Below are 21,494 nucleotides of genomic sequence, written 5' to 3'. Positions count from 1 at the left end.
TCTTGTGGTTTTTCCTTTCTTTCCATTTTGTGTTTTATGTCTTGTTTGTTTTATTCTCACACTTGTAGCATTGTTTTATTGGGAACAAGGGACCGATTACCTCGTAGTTTGGTCCCTTCTCCCCTTTTTTAAACCAATAACCCAACATGCGTGGAATGTAAGGGGATGACTATGTGGACCATAGCAATGTCTGCAGGTGGTGTACAGTCTTTCTAGATGGCCATACGAACCTTAGTGATCACCATGCTCCGGGTGGCCAGTAACAGCTGCAGCCCCACAGAATGTGAGAGCCATTGAGGCAACAGTTTTGAGCGACTGGCATGTGCAGCTGTGAATCTTACTGCAGCAGTTAAATATTTCTTATTGTGTAGTGTACGATACTGTTAATGGCACATTGAAATTTCATAATGTTAATGCTTGCGGGGTCACTAAGAACTTGACAGACAACCGCTTGCCCCCATATTGCTGCTCATCTTCAAGAGGAAATTGCCAAATTTGGGTGCAAGGTGCTCCAGCATCCACCAGACAGTCCAGATCTGGCACTGTCGGATTTTAATCTGTTTTTTTGCATGAAGAAATTCATGGCTTGCCAGAGCTCTGCAACAGATGAGTCAGTGAAATCAGCAGTCTGCAAATAGCTGTACTCCAATCAAACAGACTTCTACGAATGGGGCATTACCAATTAAACTTATTGCTGATAAAATTATTGTGCATTACTTCCCGGTCTTCCATCATGTTTTGAAACTTTTCTTTTGGAAGTGTTTCTGTGAATATGTCTGTTAATGAGTTTTTTATTCTGATATAGAAAACAAGAATGGAGAAATTACTATTTTGTCATGGAAGTTATGAAACATAATGGTTTTTTTATTTTAATATATTTTTTTTTATCCATTGTTTTTCATTGAATGTAATGCACTGTGGTTGTCCACTAAAAGTTGAGACGATTACTCCATGTTTACAAAAACCTCCCTCGCATTTGGGAGGACAACGGTTCAATCCCGCGTCCGGCCATCCTGATTTAGGTTTTCCGTGACTTCCCTAAATCACTCCAGGCAAATGTCGGGATGGTTCCTCTGAAAGGGCACGGCCGACTTCCTTCCCCATCCTTCCCTAATTCGATGAGACCGATGACCACGCTGTCTGGTCTCCTTCCCCAAACAACCAACCAACCAAAAACCTCCGGTAAGAACATACAAAGCCAAGTGATTTCAGCAGCCACATGAGATACTGTAACATACTCTATCTTTTGTAGATCTGACAACACATTTTTGCTTGTGAGTAGCCAGGCAACAGGTTTGCTAGTCAATATACTGACATAGCCCTTTATTGAATGGCTAGTATTGATATCTCCAGTTGTTAAATTTGACTGACTTAGTTTCGTTAATGAATGATTTATTCACATGATATGAATTACACAGCCTGACAAAAAAAAAAGCATCCAAAGACTTTGTCGGATGTCAGTGTAATTTTGTTCACACCCACAATGTTAGCAGGTATGTAAATGATTTAGATTTGTGAATTGTAATTCTCTGTGCCCCCCCCCCCCCCCATGAACCATGGACCTTGCCGTTGGTGGGGAGGCTTGCGTGCCTCAGCGATACAGATAGCCGTACCGTAGGTGCAACCACAACGGAGGGGTATCTGTTGAGAGGCCAGACAAACGTGTGGTTCCTGAAGAGGGGCAGCAGCCTTTTCAGTAGTTGCAAGGGCAACAGTCTGGATGATTGACTGATCTGGCCTTGTAACAATAACCAAAACGGCCTTGCTGTGCTGGTACTGCGAACGGCTGAAAGCAAGGGGAAACTACAGCCGTAATTTTTCCCGAGGGCATGCAGCTTTACTGTATGATTACATGATGATGGCGTCCTCTTGGGTAAAATATTCCGGAGGTAAAATAGTCCCCCATTCGGATCTCCGGGCGGGGACTACTCAAGAGGATGTCGTTATCAGGAGAAAGAAAACTGGCGTTCTACGGATCGGAGCGTGGAATGTCAGATCCCTTAATCGGGCAGGTAGGTTAGAAAATTTAAAAAGGGAAATGGATAGGTTGAAGTTAGATATAGTGGGAATTAGTGAAGTTCAGTGGCAGGAGGAACAAGACTTCTGGTCAGGTGACTACAGGGTTATAAACACAAAATCAAATAGGGGTAATGCAGGAGTAGGTTTAATAATGAATAGGAAAATAGGAATGCGGGTAAGCTACTACAAACAGCATAGTGAACGCATTATTGTGGCCAAGATAGATACGAAGCCCACACCTACTACAGTAGTACAAGTTTATATGCCAACTAGCTCTGCAGATGATGAAGAAATTGAAGAAATGTATGATGAAATAAAAGAAATTATTCAGATTGTGAAGGGAGACGAAAATTTAATAGTCATGGGTGACTGGAATTCGAGTGTAGGAAAAGGGAGAGAAGGAAACATAGTAGGTGAATATGGATTGGGGCTAAGAAATGAAAGAGGAAGCCGCCTGGTAGAATTTTGCACAGAGCACAACATATTCATAACTAACACTTGGTTTAAGAATCATGAAAGAAGGTTGTATACATGGAAGAACCATGAAGATACTAAAAGGTATCAGATAGATTATATAATGGTAAGACAGAGATTTAGGAACCAGGTTTTAAATTGTAAGACATTTCCAGGGGCAGAGCTGGACTGTGACCACAATCTATTCGTTATGACCTGTAGATTAAAACTGAAGAAAGTGCAAAAAGGTGGGAATTTAAGGAGATGGGACCTGGATAAACCAAAACAACCAGAGGTTGTACAGATTCAGGGAGAGCATAAGGGAACAATTGACAGGAATGGGGGAAATAAATACAGTAGAAGAAGAATGGGTAGCTTTGAGGGATGAAGTAGTGAAGGCAGCAGACGATCAAGTAGGTAAAAAGACGAGGGCTAGTAGAAATCCTTGGGTAACAGAAGAAATATTGAATTTAATTGATGAAAGGAGAAAATATAAAAATGCAGTAAGTGAAGCAGGCAAAAAGGAATACAAACGTCTCAAAAATGAGATCGACAGGATGTGCAAAATGGCTAAGCAGGGATGGCTAGAGGACAAATGTAAGGATGTAGAGGCCTATCTCACTAGGGGTAAGATAGATACCGCCTACAGGAAAATTAAAGAGACCTTTGGAGAGAAGAGAACCACTTGTATGAATATCAAGAGCTCAGATGGAAACCCAGTTCTAAGCAAAGAAGGGAAAGCAGAAAGATGGAAGGAGTATATAGAGGGTCTATACAAGGGCGATGTACTTGAGCACAATATTATGGAAATGGAAGAGGATGTAGCTGAAGATGAAATGGGAGATATGATACTGCGTGAAGAGTTTGACAGAGCACTGAAAGACCTGAGTCGAAACAAGGCCCCCGGAGTAGACAATATTCCATTGGAACTACTGACGGCCGTGGGAGAGCCAGTCCTGACAAAACTCTACCATCTGGTGAGCAAGATGTATGAAACAGGCGAAATACCCTCAGACTTCAAGAAGAATATAATAATTCCAATCCCAAAGAAAGCAGGTGTTAACAGATGTGAAAATTACCGAACTATCAGTTTAATAAGTCACAGCTGCAAAATACTAACACGAATTCTTTACAGACGAATGGAAAAACTAGTAGAAGCCAACCTCGGGGAAGATCAGTTTGGATTCCGTAGAAACACTGGAACACGTGAGGCAATACTGACCTTACGACTTATCTTAGAAGAAAGATTAAGGAAAGGCAAACCTACGTTTCTAGCATTTGTAGACTTGGAGAAAGCTTTTGACAATGTTGACTGGAATACTCTCTTTCAAATTCTAAAGGTGGCAGGGGTAAAATACAGGGAGCGAAAGGCTATTTACAATTTGTACAGAAACCAGATGGCAGTTATAAGAGTCGAGGGGCATGAAAGGGAAGCAGTGGTTGGGAAGGGAGTGAGACAGGGTTGTAGCCTATCCCCGATGTTATTCAATCTGTATATTGAGCAAGCAATAAAGGAAACAGAAGAAAAGTTCGGAGTAGGTATTAAAATCCACGTAGAAGAAATAAAAACTTTGAGGTTCACGATGACATTGTAATTCTGTCAGAGACAGCAAAGGACTTGGAAGAGCAGTTGAATGGAATGGACAGTGTCTTGAAAGGAGGATATAAGATGAACATCAACAAAAGCAAAACAAGGATAATGGAATGTAGTCGAATTCAGTCGGGTAATGCTGAGGGAATTAGATTAGGAAATGAGGCACTTAAAGTAGTAAAGGAGTTTTGCTATTTGGGGAGCAAAATAACTGATGATGGTCGAAGTAGAGAGGATATAAAATGTAGGCTGGCAATGGCAAGGAAAGCGTTTCTGAAGAAGAGAAATTTGTTAACATCCAGTATTGATTTAAGTGTCAGGAAGTCATTTCTGAAAGTATTTGTATGGAGTGTAGCCATGTATGGAAGTGAAACATGGACGATAAATAGTTTGGACAAGAAGAGAATAGAAGCTTTCGAAATGTGGTGCTACAGAAGAATGCTGAAGATTAGATGGGTAGATCACATAACTAATGAGGAAGTATTGAATAGGATCGGGGAGAAGAGAAGTTTGTGGCACAACTTGACCAGAAGAAGGGATCGGTTGGTAGGACATGTTCTGAGGCATCAAGGGATCACCAATTTAGTATTGGAGGGCAGCGTGGAGGGTAAAAATCGTAGAGGGAGACCAAGAGATGAATACACTAAGCAGATTCAGAAGGATGTAGGTTGCAGTAGGTACTGGGAGATGAAAAAGCTTGCACAGGATAGAATAGCATGGAGAGCTGCATCAAACCAGTCTCAGGACTGAAGACCACAACAACAACAACAATTCTCTGTGACAGGTAGAATGGCCACCAGAGTGCATTAGTCTTGTTATCAAGTCTGGTAGGGTATATGGAGGATGTAAAAGGTGTCAGATCTTGAATGAACAGTGTGAATGACACGGAGGTTCCTTGTAGTCATGTGACAGCATTGTTAGCAACTAAGAGAATTTGAAAGGGGCCTCTTTGTGGACTCTATTTGGCCGGCTGATCAAATCAGTCAATATCCAGATTTTTGGGTCATTCAGATATGTTGCTGGCCCAATGTTGGACTGCTTGGGAACACGAGGGTAGGCATACTCATTGTCAGGGTTCTGGTCAACCATTTCTGATCACCACAAGGGACAATCACCATTATTGTGCACCACAAATATTGTAGTCCTTTCACATTTGCACGTGCATCTGAGATCACATCTATGCGTCTCATCTGAGAACAAGTAATGGACTCCCTCTAACATTCTGTGTCGTCCTGCACCATTGGACTAGGCAATAACTGTCCCATGCAGAGGCTACCATTAAGATTCAACACATATGGTTACTTGTGAAGTGGTACTGTGATTTGGAAGCATGGAATGCTGATTAATGGAATTGCAGTACTGAATTACCCTGGACAACCATTATCAAACAGTGTGGTGGCGTCCTGGGTAAAGCTCCCATTCTTCCAATGTTTTGGAGAAGCACTACCACGTTACTCCTGGCATCATGGTTTGAGGAGCCCTCGAGCATGACTTTCATGTTTCGTGTTGATTTTTGTGCAGAGTTGGTGTAAGGAGCATGGGCACAGGACATCGGGAAAGCACGATAGAGATTGAGTGTCTCTTGCATTGTCAACACTGGGAGAAAGGGGTCCTGCCTACAATGTCAACACACGGAAACGATTGAACTAAGCTGAAGAGAAATGTCAATCTCTTCTGTGATGTTATAAGTTTCATTTCGAAAATATTGTTCTTATTGGTATGAGATCTGTTCACCCAATGTATGTATTCTATAAAAGCTACAAAAAAACAGTAGCAGTTCCGTAAAAGCAATTAGGTCTTTTCATAGCTTGTAGGTCATAAAGCTCTCTTCTAACTCCTCTGCAGATGAAAACGAAGTCACACAGCAAGAAATTGTGGCACTGCACAGCAGGTCCATAGCTACAAGAAACTACAGGAAAGTGGCTGTGAAAATACAGACTTATAAAAGCACATAAAAACATCAAAGTGACAGATCATTAGTGAAGTTGTTGGTTCAGTTATAACACATAAGTAGAGCATTTTAACATTTCATTCCACCCCAGTTCCAGTATTCAGTATATCAAGGACCAGCTACTGGTTACACACTTTTACTTGGGCCCGGTGTGGAGGATGATGGGAACGAAAGCTTGTGAACAGCTCATACCTATTGGCTGCCGAGACAATTCCCACCTCCTTCCCCCAGAGCAGCCTACTTAGAGCTTATAAAAGAAGCAAACATGTAATGGATAAATGCATCACAGAAATGACATGGAAGTTCATGCATCTTTGCTTATTCTTGTAAATAATATTAATGATCACTACACACAACAGTACATATGGAACACTGTGTTCACAATAGCTACTTACTTATGTTGCAGACAATATTCTTATGTAGCCTAATTAAAGCCATATTGATGCAGATGGTTTGAAGCACCCAGTGTCTCCACCAAACAGTGTCACACCATAACCAGAGTCAAGTCCAAATCTGAAAGCAGCTTTGTCAGTGACGTACAGCACTTAGCACTGAAAGCACATTTAATAAGAAGACCATCATCAACCAGAACAGAACTCAACTCCTGGATGGAGAGTGTCGTTATTTGTACAAACAGCAAACATTGCAGATTATGCAATTATTATGAACATACTAAATTTTGAGAACATTCCAGAAGTGATAAAGACTAAATGACAAATAATTGTTTATGGTTGGGTTTCAGCTGTCAACCCACAGACAGCCAGGCAGCGGTTTTAACAGCTGTTCTGCATTCTGCATTGCAAGCACCACAACTCGCACCAGTATGATTGTTGTTCATATGTGAATTAATTTTCAATTTTCACAAGTGGTGGAACCCTTTCAGCTTATCTATGCCTTATCGATGGTTTAGAAATAATCATTGTGCTTTCAATTTATCGGTATAACTTTCTCTTTTTTATCAGGTATATGATGGGGCTCATTCCAACAAAGTGGGATCTGGGACTCTGTGATAAAGTAACTGCCTCAAGTTTTTGTCGTCGTCGTTTGCCTGTTGTTATGGTGAAGAACAAAATGTCTCAGAATATACGCATGGCAACTCAGTTTGTAGAACAAGGCCATGTAAGAGTTGGACCAGAAGTAGTAAAAGACCCTGCATTCCTTGTGACAAGGTAAAGATTGAATGTTTTGGAATTATTTCATGTTGTTTAACTTGCACTTGTTCTGCCATTGTTAGCTATATCACACAAAATGTGTGCCTTTCTTTTTTCTTGTAGCACAAGGAAATATGAAGTCTGCTCTTTATGTGATATCTGTTATCATTTATAAACATAAGCTATCTTAATGTCATAAATATGCTCAGTATGAGAGATCAGACTGTCACAGTGTTGAGTAACATTTTTCTTTTCCGTGGCATCTTTTTTATATATGAGTTATTTGTGATTCTACTTCATGGTTGGCATTAGTTGACAGAAAATCCACAAAGAAAAGAACAGATTCTGGTAGTTTTATTTTGAATAATAGCTTCAGCTTACTGAAACAGCCCATTGGTGAGGAATCTCTTGCAGTTACAGAAGCAGGTACAATGTAGTAGACTTTTGATACTGTTCTGAGACGTAAAGCAACTAGAATATTGAGAAAAGGAAGATTTCTGCTAGGTAACAATAATGAATGAGGTGTAGGTTTACATCTGGGGATTTTTGGTAGTGAGCACAAAAACATCAGCATATTCAAGCCAAGAGTATATGATAGAAGAGCTAGAGAAACTGCAAAAGGAAAGTGATTTTGTGAGAGACTGGTTGGCGTCTTTGTAGGGACTGCATGATGTCTGCTGTAACTGAAACACGATTTATAGTCATAAATGGACTATTAATGTTCACTTTGTCAACATCTTTATTTTGACAGAGAGGAAAGGCTAGTTAATGTGAGACAAATGAGGATGCTGATGACTGCTGACAAGACCCACATTTTGCTGATGCTAGTTAGGTTACACCATACATGGTGTGACGTGGTGCACAGCTGAATGAGGTTGGGAATGAGATTGTTGTGCACTTACATTAAAACCTTTTTTTAAAAAAAAAATATTATTATAAAGATAACCTTTTGCAAGCATTGATAGAGCAAATTGTGCTTGCACTCACACACACACACACACACACACACACACACACACACACACACACAAATCCACAGAAGCACTACTGGAAAGCAGCTAGCTACGCATTTCCTACCAGATGCTTTGGTTGCTAATAGTTCCCAAGGTCACTGTAACTGGGAGATCAAGTGACAGTCCTCATGTGGGAAAATTCACAGGCATTGCAAAGTAAACAGATGAGAAGGGGCTAATGTGTTCTGTGAATGCTACATTTAGGATGAAGACAGTTGGGAGCTATGTCAGTTTGAGGAAGACTTTGTTGAAGGCAGAATTAGTTAGTTTCAGTTTTCTGGTTTTATTTCCAGGTTTTTGGTTGTCTGGTATTAATTGCCTTGTAGAACAATGAAACTATTTTTGTCGATTTGCTAAAAAATAGGCTTTAATTAATCTTTTTAATCTTTTCTGCAGAGGCAGTCAAGTTTATTAGGAACACTACTGGCGTCAACCGTTTGCGGAATTTCAAGTGCTCACTGTTATCTTCTGCGACATACGCCATTGTGCCATAATAAAGAACTAAACATGAGATAATACAGTGCTGGTACTTATAGAAAATTTGCATTCCGAAAACCACATTGAAAAGTTTAATATCAGCTTGAGGCCTACCTCATTGTGAATTTAGATACATTAATGCGCTCTTTAAGTCAAATTATGCATTTTAGTATGGTTTATAAAATTCCGATGCTCTTGGAGTATCCTCTGATGTCCTGTTTCATTTGTGACGTAATGTAAGATCTCTTAATGCCATATCTGTACGAAAGACAGGCTTCCTACATCGTCATAGCTGGCGCTCTCTGAGAACTGCTGAAACGAATTCTAACAGGTCGCGGGAAAATATTGCAATTGGTGGTTTGAAAAGCATTACTTTCAAAGACATTTCATTTTACGCAACATTAGTTATGTTACATGTACGAACGTGCTTTGGATTTCTTAAATCTTGATTTTCAGTTAAAGCTTAACACTTTGAAGACCAGACACTTAGAAGAAATTCGAGTCCAGAAGGCCAGACATTTATGCCATTACTTAAAATTTACTGGCACATTTGTATGATGTATCGAAGTGTAAAGCACGCAAGAAAGACAATATGTGAAAGCTTAGCGTTTCTTATAGCTACACTATGTACATTAACTTAAACCATTAACACCGGCCTTGGTGGCCGAGCGGTTCTAGGTGCTTCAGTCCGGAACTGCGCGACTGCTACGGTTGCAGGTTCGAATCCTGCCTCGGGCATGGATGTGTGTGATGTCCTTAGGTTAGTTAGGTTTAAGTAGTTCTAAGTTCTAGGGGACTGATGACTTCAGATGTTAAGTCCCATAGCTCTCAGAGCCATTTGAATCATTTGAAACCATAACTTTTCTCGCTACTTAACAATGTTGCTGTAGGCTGACAACATCACGTGTCCTATGCTCTGAATCACTAAATTTCTGAAAGACGAAAACCGAATTTCGAATACTGTTTTTCACTGTCGTGTTTACATGTTAAGGTCTGAAACGGATTTGCTAGCTCAGATAACTACGGCGCCTGGAAAACAGCAGATATAGTTTATGATTTAGTCAGCACAATCGATGTTTCTCTTCAGTTGATGAGGTGTAATCAGCTTCAGTCTAATATTTCTAATTATCTTTCACTGTACAATAAGCCACTCCGTCAATATTAGCCGAAATTTTTAAAAACAACACATAATCTGACAGCCCAAGCACGTTTCAATACCGGCTGCATTTACATGTTAGCGAAAATAGATTGCAGAACTGGAAAACCGGCATCCAGAAGCGGATTTCCAGAATCTATTTTAAAGTGTTTACGTGACCCTCCAGGAACGCTATTAGGAGATCGGTTTATGAAATCCGGTTTTGCGAGCCCCATGTAAATGCGATGAATATTTGGTATCTTCGGCTGGTGAGATCATGTGACTTGAGCTGTGATTGGCTTACAAAAGCGCATTGTGATCTCGATTTCAGTACTTTGGAAACTAATGTGCTATGTTTGGTAGAATTTGACTATATACTTTCGCAGTACAAAAATATGCAGCGTACATGTTGATGCAAATTGAAGGTGTTTCCAAAAACGCGTTTTTTTTCTGGGTTTCGTTTCCTAAAGTAGTGGGAGGCTCTCCGCCGGTGTATGAAACCGTAACTATTCAAAGGATAGATAGGTTTTACAATCGAGAGGGCAAGTATACTGTCACTTAACACGGAAAAAGCGTATTTTCGCCTAGGAGAAAATGTATTTTTTGTCTGGGAAAAACCGAGGACTGTTTTTTTATTCCTTGTCCACGTGTACACCCTGGTGTGGTTCCGAAGGAAGAGGTCGGTCGCTCCAAGTCATTCAGCAAAGTGGACAACATGGAAGGCCCTCTGCAGTCTACACTCTGGTACCCCAAAATGCAAGACCAACCCGCAAAAGTGAGGCCATTCTGTGCATCCAGTTGTTACCAACTGTTGTGCTGTGCAGGCTAACAACCATATACCACAATGTTCACATGCATCATGAGAGGGCAGATGAGGGCAACACTAAATGCACTCAAGGTGGCCAATTTCTGGTCAAACAATATATAAACTGATGTCAACGATCGATTTCCTTGTGTTGTATACTTCATGCTTCTGACATGATAATAAATAAATCACTGATATTCTTTACTTTCCTGTAACTCTCATTGCAATCCTTAGACAGCCATACATGGTGAATATTACCTTAAGAATAACTGAACAGATGCACTGTGTCATCACAAGTTGGCTCACGTAGTTGTTGAAATTTTGTAAAGGGATCAACTTTTAACTGCTAATGAACAATTAAATTTTAATCTTTCGTAGGAGGCTTGTTAATAAAACTAAAAGCTATTAATTAGCTGATATTCAATTTTTTTAATAGTGGATGAAGTTCCTTCTTTGAAGTGAATAACCTGTTTCATATATACAGTTATCTCCTCATCATTTGTGTTAATACAATCTTAAGACTGCATGCATAACTTAAAATCATGGATACAGGTAATACAAAATACACAAGTTTCTACTGAAATGTACTATTTACTGTGTTTACGAAGCATGCTACATGTGACATTGGAAAACACATACTGCATTATGTACACATTGCTCACTGCAAGCTGACAGATGAATTACAAACGGTGAGAGACTTCAAGAAGAGAAGAAATAAAGAAAAGCTGTTACATTATATAACCAGAGCTGTCGCCGAACTTGGACTGCTATCAGGCAAGAGCCAAAAACACAGGTTTTCATACCTCTTGTTTTCCACTTAATTTCAAGAAATCGTGGTCTGATTTTTCTATCTATGTATTTTATTCACTTTTTTCCTGGTGATTGTTCTCGTTTTCTGGAGAGTTAAAAATTGGTGTAGACAAAACAAATTTTGCCCTGAATATTCTAAAAGGGATGAATACATTTCATTGTCTCGCTGGTAATGGTTTTTTGGACCACCTCCTCTTTCTTCTCATTCTCTATTGAAGATGCTTTGTCCATGAAATATGTATTGCTTCATAACCTTCAAAAACAGTTTCAGCAGAATGTATTGCAATTTTCTTTCACAAGCAAGCTATTTTTGTTATCTGCATGTTGTCCCAAGCCTTATAAATACCATGGACTGCATCAATCTCATTCAGGGATTTCAAGTAGCTGAGTATGTCTGAACCTTCTTGCACAGATTTCATGAGGTTCTACCAGTAGCGTTGTTTCAGAACCACAAACACTCCTTTGTCCATGGTTATATGAGTGATTTACTGCAACGTAGAAGATATCTCATAGAAATTATCCACTCACCCAGAACAATAACATTTTGTTCAACATGACAAGGTGTTGATGTCCAGTAAAAGAACAGCTCTTTCAGGTAGCCATTTGTGCTCCAGATACATATCCGCAGGAACCAACAGAATGTAACCATATTTTGAAAATAGCGCCAGGCTTCTTTCTGATGGTTATTCCTGAAATTCGAGGACACTATAATAGGTATAGATGTACTACCTAAAATGACACACAAATTTTTTGTATGTCCATTTAGGGTAGTACATCTATATACTATGTGATCAAAAGTATTCGGACACCCCAAAAAACATAGGTTTTTCATATTAGGTGCATTGTGATGCCACCTACTGCCAGGTACTCCATACCAGCGATCTCAGTAGTCATTAGACATCATGAAAGAGCAGAATGGGGCATTCTGTGGAACTCATGGACTTCGAACGTCGTCAGGTGATTGGGTGTCACTTGTGTCATACGTCTGTATGTGAGATTTCCACGCTCCTAAACATTCCTGGGTCCACTGTTTCCGATGTGATAGTGAAGTGGAAACATGAAGGGACTTGTGCAGCACAAAAGCGTACAGGCCGACCTCGTCTGTTGACAGAGAGAGACCGCCGACAGTTGAAGAGGGTCGTAATGTGTAATAGGCAGACATCTGTCCAAACCATCACACAGGAATTCCAAACTGCATCAGGATCCACTCCAAATACTATGACAGTTCGGTGGAAGGTGAGAAAACTTGGATTTTATGGTTGAGTGGCTGTTCATAAGCCACACATCACGCTGGTAAATGCCAAACTACACCTCGCTTGGTGTAAGGAGCGTAAACATTGGACGATTGAACAGTGGAAAAATGTTGTGTGGAGTGACGAATCATGGTACACAATGTGGCGATCCAATGGCAGGGTGTGGGTATGGCGAATGCCCGGTGAACGTCATCTAACAGCATGCTTAGTGCCAACAGTAAAATTCGGAGGTGGTGGTGTTATGGTGTGGTTGTGTTTTTCATGAAGGGGGCTTGCAACCCTTGTTGTTTGTCTGGCACTATCGCAGCATAAGCCTACATTGCTGTTTTAAGCACCTTCTTGCTTCCCACTGTTGAAGAGCAATTCAGGGATGGCGATTGCATCTTTCAACATGATCGAGCACCTGTTCATAATGCATGGCCTGTGGCAGAGTGGTTACATGACAATAATGTCCCTGTAATGGACTGGCCTGCACAGAGTCCTGATCTGAATCTTATTGAACACCTTTGGAATGTTTAGAAACACCAATTTCGTGCTGGGCCTCACCGACTGACATTGATACCTCTTCTCAGTGCAGCACTCCATGAAGAATAGATTGCCATTGCGCAAAAAACATTCCCACACCTGATTTAACGTAAGTCTATGAGAGTGGAAGCTGTCATCAAGGCTAAGGGAGGGCCAACACCATACTGAATTCCAGCATTACCGATGGAGGAGGGCGCCATGAACTTTTCATTTTCAGCCAAGTGTCCGGATACTTTTGATCATGTAGTGTACCTATTACAGTTCAGTTGAATTTCAGGTATAATTTTCAATATTTGAAACTGTAGTTTGTCATTAAATACACACATTTGTTTCTCATGCTTTTTATAAAGTTTTAAATTTGTTGTTCCTATGAATGTGTACAGTTTTTTCAATTTCCCAGTAACTTTGTGTTACGAACTGGAATTCTTGAATTTGTGCAGAAAAGAATAGTTAGTCTTTCTTTAATCTTTACTAGGCTTCCGTCCAGTAGCCCACACTTTAGCCCAAGAGTCTGAAGTTCGTGTGGGCATGCCCTTCTGGTACTATCAAATTTTGTCAGCATTTTAAATCTGTTTTGAAGAAAAATGTTCTGTTTGATGCAACCAAAGATTTCATCTCAAGAAGTACCAGCTGCTTCTTTATTAATACTGTGTATTTTGCCCTGAAGAGCAATTTCTCGAATCCCATAGTGGTGTTTAAATTGAATCAGCCGTTCTGCTGAAGCATTAAAATTTTCTTTAATCATCAGAGTTTAATGATATTCTCTAGCTTTTTCTATTAACATTGGATCTGATTGTGGAAATCCTTTGGCTAGAACCACAAGTGCAGTGTTTCATATCGTTTCGCGCCAGATGAAGTTTTTGGGTTCTTGCTTGGTGACAGTTCAGCTTGACTGTGAGCTTTGGTTGTAAAATTTAACAATCTTTTGTAATCCTTCTCAGTCTCTCATTGTTTGTATCTTTATCCGAAAATTCTGAGAAAGTTTTACTGCAGATTTGCTCTTTTCCAACGTATCTATAATTTCTAATTTATTTCTCATCATTAAAATGCCACTCCTATATTTATCAATCATCTTCCTAGCACATGTAAACTGTCTGTAAATTAAGCAACAAAAAGAAATGTGATGTAGTGTAACACTGTCAATGATCCATTTTAATATGTACTACGTTATTGAGATCTGTTGGCAATGAGAAAAGTATGACACTGCATGTATGCCTTCTAGTGAGTCTAAACTATGCTTTTATATGAATCCTCATGTACTCCTGGTTACGCAAGCATTTGTAACATTCCCCTGTGAGTGTAGATTTTCATGTATCAGATATACTTTGCATACAGTTCAAGAATATGCCATGCACATACACTGCATTGAGGGAATCCGCTCTGTGCCCTATGAGAACATCCATGTTTTTGCATACATGATCCTTCTGAGAATTGTTTTCAGGGAAGCCACTGAAATAAGTTTGGTGACTGATTTAATTAATAGTGATTATGGTTTGAGTCTTGATAAAATGTGGAATCCAGCACTGACAGTAGTTAGCTCTCACGGACAATGATACTGTTCCCCAGTTAACCATAATTTGTGACACAGCTACCATTATGGAGGGTGTCATAACAGTACATTCTCTACACCCATTTCCTGTTTCTTTCTCTATAATCTTTCTTACACTCTTGCACAATTGGTTCACCTTAAATTATACAAGGTGTACTGGCAGTCTTTGAGTCTTATTTTGAAGATAAGTGAAAGGTTTACAGCCAAAATATTAGCTGAAGACAAAGTTTGGTTGTGACAGATTCACACAGTTGTATGGATCAAGTGTTTTTTTCATTTTGTATGAATGCAATGCAACTGTTCTCTAGTAACTGTCCTAGAAGAAAGCGAATCATTTTTTTGTACTGCCAGCTTGGAGTTTGCAGAAATTATTGACCTTTAGTTCCTAGGGCAAGGGTTGGCAAATGCAGAGACAGGAAATCAGCTGTTACGTGTTATAACGGTAGTCTCTGCATACAGCTGAAAATGAAATGTGGAAACATGGATCTTATTGTGGTGTGGCTGGCACGTCTCGTGAAATAGATAGCCATGCTATCGGTGCAACAACATCAGAGGGATATCTGTGGAGAGGCCAGACTGTCATGTGGTTCCTGGGAGGGGCAGCAGCCTTTTCATTAGCTGCAGGGAAAACAGTGTGGGTGATTGATATGGGCTTGTAACCTTGGCCAACTTGACCTTGCTGTGCTGGAACCACAAACAGCTGAGAGCAGGGAGAAATTGCAGCTGTTGTATTTCCTGAGGACAAGTACCTCAGAAGTGTGGGTTAATGATGATGGCATTCTCTTGGGTAAAATATTCTGGAGATTAAATAGTCTTCCATTCAGGTCTCTGGGAGGGGACTCCTCAAGAGGATGATGTCATCAGGAAAGACTGATTTGTCTTTCTGTGGGCTGGAGTATGAAATGTTTTTTTTCCCTTAATTGGGTAAGTGCGGTGATAAGAATAACAGGATTCAAATGTTTTTTACTCCAGTCTTTGATTACAATATAAAATCCTTCGACAGTGACTGTTTTCAGTCAGTAATGACCATTGCCAGATCTGTTCTACACCATGTCCTAATGTGATAAAGCCATAATGGCATCATTCAGCCATCCAGATTTACATTTTCCATGATTTCCCTAAGTTGTTCCACACAAATGCTGGGATGGTTTCTTTGAAAAGGTGCAGCCAGTTGCCTTCCCCATCCTTGACCCCATCTCAGCTTGTGCTTCATCTGCAATGACGTGAATGTCTTTGAAGTGTTACACCCTAATCTTTCTTCCTTTGGCTGATAGGACACACTAGACATCAAACAATTGCCAATTTGGTTGTGAGGGAAAGTGTGTGTGTGTGAGGGGGGGTGGGGGGTAAAAATGTAGGAGGAGACTGAGTCGACTATAGTCGCAGAATCAGATGTGTGTAGATTGCAGTAGCTATGCGTATGTGAAGAGGCTTGCACAGGATATATTGGTGTGGAGAGTGTATCAAACCAACCTTCATACTGAAGTTTGCAGTGGAATGGAATCATTGCTAAAATACCGGGTGATCAAAAAGTCAAAACTGAATAAATCACGGAATAATGTAGATAGAGAGGTAAAAATTGACACAAATGCTTGGAATGACATGGGATTTTATTAGAACCAAAAAAATACAAGCGTTCAAAAAATGTCCGGCAGATGGCGCTTCATCTGATCAGAATAGCAATAATTAGCATAATAAAGTAAGACAAAGCAAAGATGATGTTCTTTACAGGAAATATTCAATATGTCCACCATCATTCCTCAACAATAGCTGTAGTTGAGGAATAATGTTGTGAACAGCACTGTAAAGCATGTCCGGAGTTATGGTGAGGCATTGGCGTCAGATGTTGTCTTTCAGCATCCCTAGAGATGTCGGTCGATCACAATACACTTGCGACTTCAGGTAACCCCAAAGCCAATAATCGCACGGACGGAGGTCTGGGGTCCTGGGAGGCCAAGTATGACGAAAGTGGCAGCTGAGCACACGATCATCACCAAACGACGCGCGCAAGAGATCTTTCACGCATCTAGCAATACTTTTTTTTTTCTAATAAAACCCCATGTCATTCCAAGCAAGTGCGTCAATTTTTACCTCTCTATCTACATTATTCCGTGGTTTATTAAGTTTTCAAATTTATACTGACTTTTTGATCACCCGGTATTTCAGTTATGCCCAACTTGGGATTGAGATCTGCATCTTCTAGCAGTGAAAGTGTCAGATGCATAATAGCGTATTCTAAACTTTTTTTATTTTTTAAAAAATAGCTGATGTGTGCACTCTTAATCCTCAAATTAGAATGCTTTAAATGGACAGTGATTAAGACACTATTTGGTAAGAAGATGGTTCTGTGTTAAGATATCATGATTTATGTTTTGCACAAATTCTGTAAATCAGTTCTTGAAATGACAGGATAATGCCTTTTCACATCCTTTTCTAACGTAAGCTTGTTCTCCAACTACAAACCAGGTGAGGTAGCAAAGTGGTTAAGACACTAGACTCTCATTAGAAAGAGCGCTTGTCAAATCCCCATCCCTTCATCTGTATTCGAATTTTTTATGGTTTCCTAGATCATTTAAGGTAAATGACAGGATGGTCTCATTGAAAAAGACATGACTGATTTTCTTCCCTATCGATGCTTGTGTCCCATCTCTAGTGATCCTGTTGTCAGTGAAACGTTTGATCCTAGCCATCCTTTTATCACCTCCATTGATGTAGAAGTCTCCTCCCAGCATTTTCTGTCTCCCATTTTTTTAAAAAACTATTGGTGAAATCGTTAACAGCATTCATCTCCTTTATTGAAATGGTTAAATTGAGGTTACACAGTGGCACACTCTAGGAGAAAAGATAAAGAAAGGTTTTCATCACTGCAGTTTGTTTCGGAAATTGATGAGAGAATGCAGTATATTGCTCTTTTCCTCCATATAATGAACCAATTCTTGAACTGCATTGCAAAAGTGTTGGCATCTAATGAAGTATTGCCATATGACAAATTTTATGGGGAACTGGTCATTAGTTTGGGATCAGATGGTGATTGCTTTTTGAAAACAGTCTATGTACTGTAGTTAATTCACCTGTGACTAAAGTGGTGCAATTCAACACATAACACAGACTTATTAAAATCATTATGCTTATTCAATTATGACTCTGGCACATGACATTTGAGTCAGAGTGAAGGCAAACCAACTGCACTGTGAGAAAAGTAGAAAGTCAGATACATTGTTGCCACTGTTAACTGTAAAGTGAAGGATTATACTGTCCTTCAAACAGAATTTTGTGAATTAAAGTCCACTGTCTAGACAATGTTGCTATCCAATTTGAAGTTTTGTGACAAATAATAACTGGATTTGGTCCTGGCCATTTGGCTACAAGATAAAATGTTCTTGCCACTTGAACTATTCAAATAATCCTTACTGCCAAACTCAAAGCTGCAATCTGGGAGTATGGCTCCCCTTGTTTACAAAGTCTATAGAGGCTGTCCTTTTTGTGTTACTGAACTTAATCTTGCGCACTTGAGTGTGTGCTGCAGTCAATTTTCTTGCTGGGTTCAGACTGAAACCTGGGGAATAGGTCTTTGTGAGCAGTGCTATTACAAACTGAGCTGTTCAGACCTACCTCACACTGTGACTTAACACTTCAGTCTAGCAGTCACTTTCTGAATTACTCCTAGTGATGACGGACCAGCACCCACAGGGGAAAGGGTATGTTGGAGAATGGCTTAGTGGCTTAGCCGCAACCCATGAGTGTTTTCATAATGAATCTTCACTCTGCAGTGACCTGTACACTGTTATAAAACTTCCTGAGAAATTAAAAACGTGTTGGGCAAACACTGATCTTTGCTTCTTATGAGCAACACTAGTAAGACCACTGTTACCTGTTATTCTGGTGAGTGCATGGTGGTGTCTCCCAAGAGAGAGGTAGAAGGAAAACTTACAGAAGACAAGGGTTCTTACCTCATTCTACACAATCAACGAGAGGAAATAGTATGGGCTGCAGGTAGTGCTCTGACGATGGCTCAGGTACAAGTTGAAAGTATTTCAGAGTATGAAACTTGGTGTAAATATCAAGGAAGCAAATAGAAAATAAAAGTCCTACTAGATTCATGGTAATGGGATTCTACTCCACTCACTACTTTAGTTCTGAATTCGTGCTGATACAAGTCTGTTAACTATTTTTCAGAATCTATTTCATTAGCAACGGTGGCATGTCAGTGTTAACAAACTGACCTAGGTTCAAGACTGGGTGATGAGCAACACAGGAGTAGTGTCTCCTTACCACTACAAACCTGTTCTCCCATGGGTTGCAGATGGACCAGTATTTGCTTTACAGGGTGTCCCACTCAAACCTTCCTGATTTCAAGGACTTAGGAGAGAAAAACCACAGCAAGTACAACAATGAAAAATGCACCACATTGTAGAGCATCTCAAAGAATTTATATTCCCATGTCAGAAGTGCCAAGTATCGTCGCCAGAGTGCAGCATGGTCTCATGAAGTGAAAACGGCAGCTCCAAAGCAGCACGCACAAGCAGTAGTGCGGTTTGCAGAAACAAAATCACTGATTACTGTGCAAAGAAATTATCATTGTGTGTATGAATGTGATCCACCGGATCAATGGTATAGGAAGTTTCTGGCAACAGGAAGTGTTCTGAAACATTCTGGCGGCGCACGTTATGCAGTTTCAGAAGAGACAGTGGAGGACATCAGACAAACTTTTCTCAGGAGCCCACATAAGTCAATTTGTCAAGAATCTAGGCAACTTGATGTACCTCGATCAACATTGCATCGTGTAGTTCACTAGCGTCTTCGTATATGTGCTTACAAACAAATTTTGCAACATCTGACCCCGAACAACAAACAACACCGACAACAATTTGCTGCAGATATGCTGCAGCGTATTGGTATGGATGCCAGCTTCCTGGAAAGATGTTTATTCTCAGATGAGGCAACCTTTCACCTATCAGGAAGGGTTAATAGGCATAATGTTCAGATTTGAGATTCACAAAATTTGCACGTTGTCATTGAACATGTTCATGATAGCCCTAAACTAAACTTCTGGTGCGGGCTAATGCACAACAGGACTGTTGGACTGTTCTTCTTTGCGGAACAAACACTGAATGGGTCAGTGTATCTGGACATGTTGGAGCAGTTTGTGTACCCTCAGATACAAGACTTGCAACCCAACATCATTTTTCAACAAGATGGGGCTCCGCTGCATTGGTCAATGGCTGTTAGCAAGTTCCAGGATAGGAAATTTCCCAATTGTTGGGTCAGACATGGAAGACCTATTGCCTGGTCACCACGTTCACTCGATATTACTTGCTGCCTGATTTCTTCATGTGGGGATTCATGAAGAACCGTGTGTATGCAACCAAAGTGGATGATATTCCTACATTGTGATATCGTGTCACTAATGCGATTGCAACAATAACAGAGGAAATGTTACAAAGAACTTAGCAAGAAATTGAATATAGACTCAGTATTCTTCATGCTACAAATGGTTCACATGTAGAGGTGTATTGATGATAAATAAATAAATAAATAAATAAATTCTTTGAGATGCTCTACAATGTGGTGCGTTTTTCATTGTCGTATCTACTGTGGTTTTTTTTTTCCCTGTTGTCTTTGAAATCAGGGAGGTATGAGTGGGACACCCTGTATATTGTTTATAAGGGTCATTTTCTTGGACCATTCCATATTAGGAAGCTTCTAGATCATCATCTCTGATGTTTCTCTGTACTTGGTGCAGCTGGAGTTACATAAGCAGTGCAAGCCTCCCTTCATCTGTGTATACAAGCACTATTTGTTACTCGATGTCAGTATATTGGCTGGCTGGGCTGCTTATTCAAATGATGCCACAACCTCTGACTGGCTATTGTTTGTAGACTATCCTTAGAGGCTATAAAATTTTTCTTGTCATATTATTAGTGTCTTCAGAATATCCTTTCATTTATTTCAATTACATAGCAGTCTGCTGCTATGTTTAATGCTGGTGTTTTGTCCTCATTACTTACATTCGTACAAATCACGTGTTTGGATTGCAACATACAGTTAACCCTTCATCTTTGGGAATTGCAAATAGCCCTTCATTGTTCTATATCTGTTTCCAAATACTTTCGTCCAATACAATATATTTAGATTGCAATCCCTACGTATTTTTGTCACTAGGTGTATCATGCATCCTTCGCATTTTTCATGGTCTTAAGTTGATATGAGTACAAAATTTTGTTTGTAAATTTGACGCTTAGTTGTGTCACTCTTACAGATTAATTTGTCACTGGATAGTGGCACATACTGTCTCTTGGCTTCATCAGTCATTAGATATTCCTTTTATGAAGCAATAAGTAAGCATTTGTTTTGTTGAATCCAACTGATAATGGCCATATTTTATAGAAGGTGTATTCATTGCTATCTACTAATGACACATTTAATACATAACTTAGAGTTCTGCCAGCTAAAAATACATCTAAGGCCATAGTACACAGCAGTTGGTAGCCCTGGTAACCTGTACAGGGTTGTTTAAGTTGTTTATGACAACCCTTTCTGTGTGTTTGCTATTTCCATGACCAATAAATCATATTCCCTTTTTATTTAATTGGATAGATAAAAAATCTACTCACCAAGCAGTGGCAGAACACACACATAAAAGATTGTTGTGATTGGCAATCTTTTGGAGCCAGTGGCACCTTTTTCAGGCAGAAGGGCTGAAAGGAATGGAAGAAGGGTGAAGAAAAAGTACTGGTGAGGTCTAGCAAGAGGGGTAGATTT

The 21,494-nt window shown here is 39.9% G+C and overlaps 1 protein-coding gene across 1 annotated transcript in view; it reads left to right on the top strand.

Annotated features, from left to right (window-relative positions):
- The window catches only part of LOC124594934 (U3 small nucleolar ribonucleoprotein protein IMP3), an 85,711-nt gene that overhangs the window by 36,887 nt on the left and 27,330 nt on the right, over positions 1 to 21,494 (top strand). Inside the window, exon 3 of the mRNA XM_047133433.1 lies at positions 6,977 to 7,183. Coding sequence (XP_046989389.1) covers positions 6,977 to 7,183 — 207 coding nt within the window. The remainder of the gene's footprint in view (positions 1 to 6,976; positions 7,184 to 21,494) is intronic.

This window comes from Schistocerca americana, chromosome 2, assembly GCF_021461395.2.
Source record: "Schistocerca americana isolate TAMUIC-IGC-003095 chromosome 2, iqSchAmer2.1, whole genome shotgun sequence".
NCBI classification, from domain to species: Eukaryota; Metazoa; Arthropoda; class Insecta; order Orthoptera; family Acrididae; genus Schistocerca; species Schistocerca americana.
This window is presented reverse-complemented; position numbering and strand designations above follow the sequence as displayed.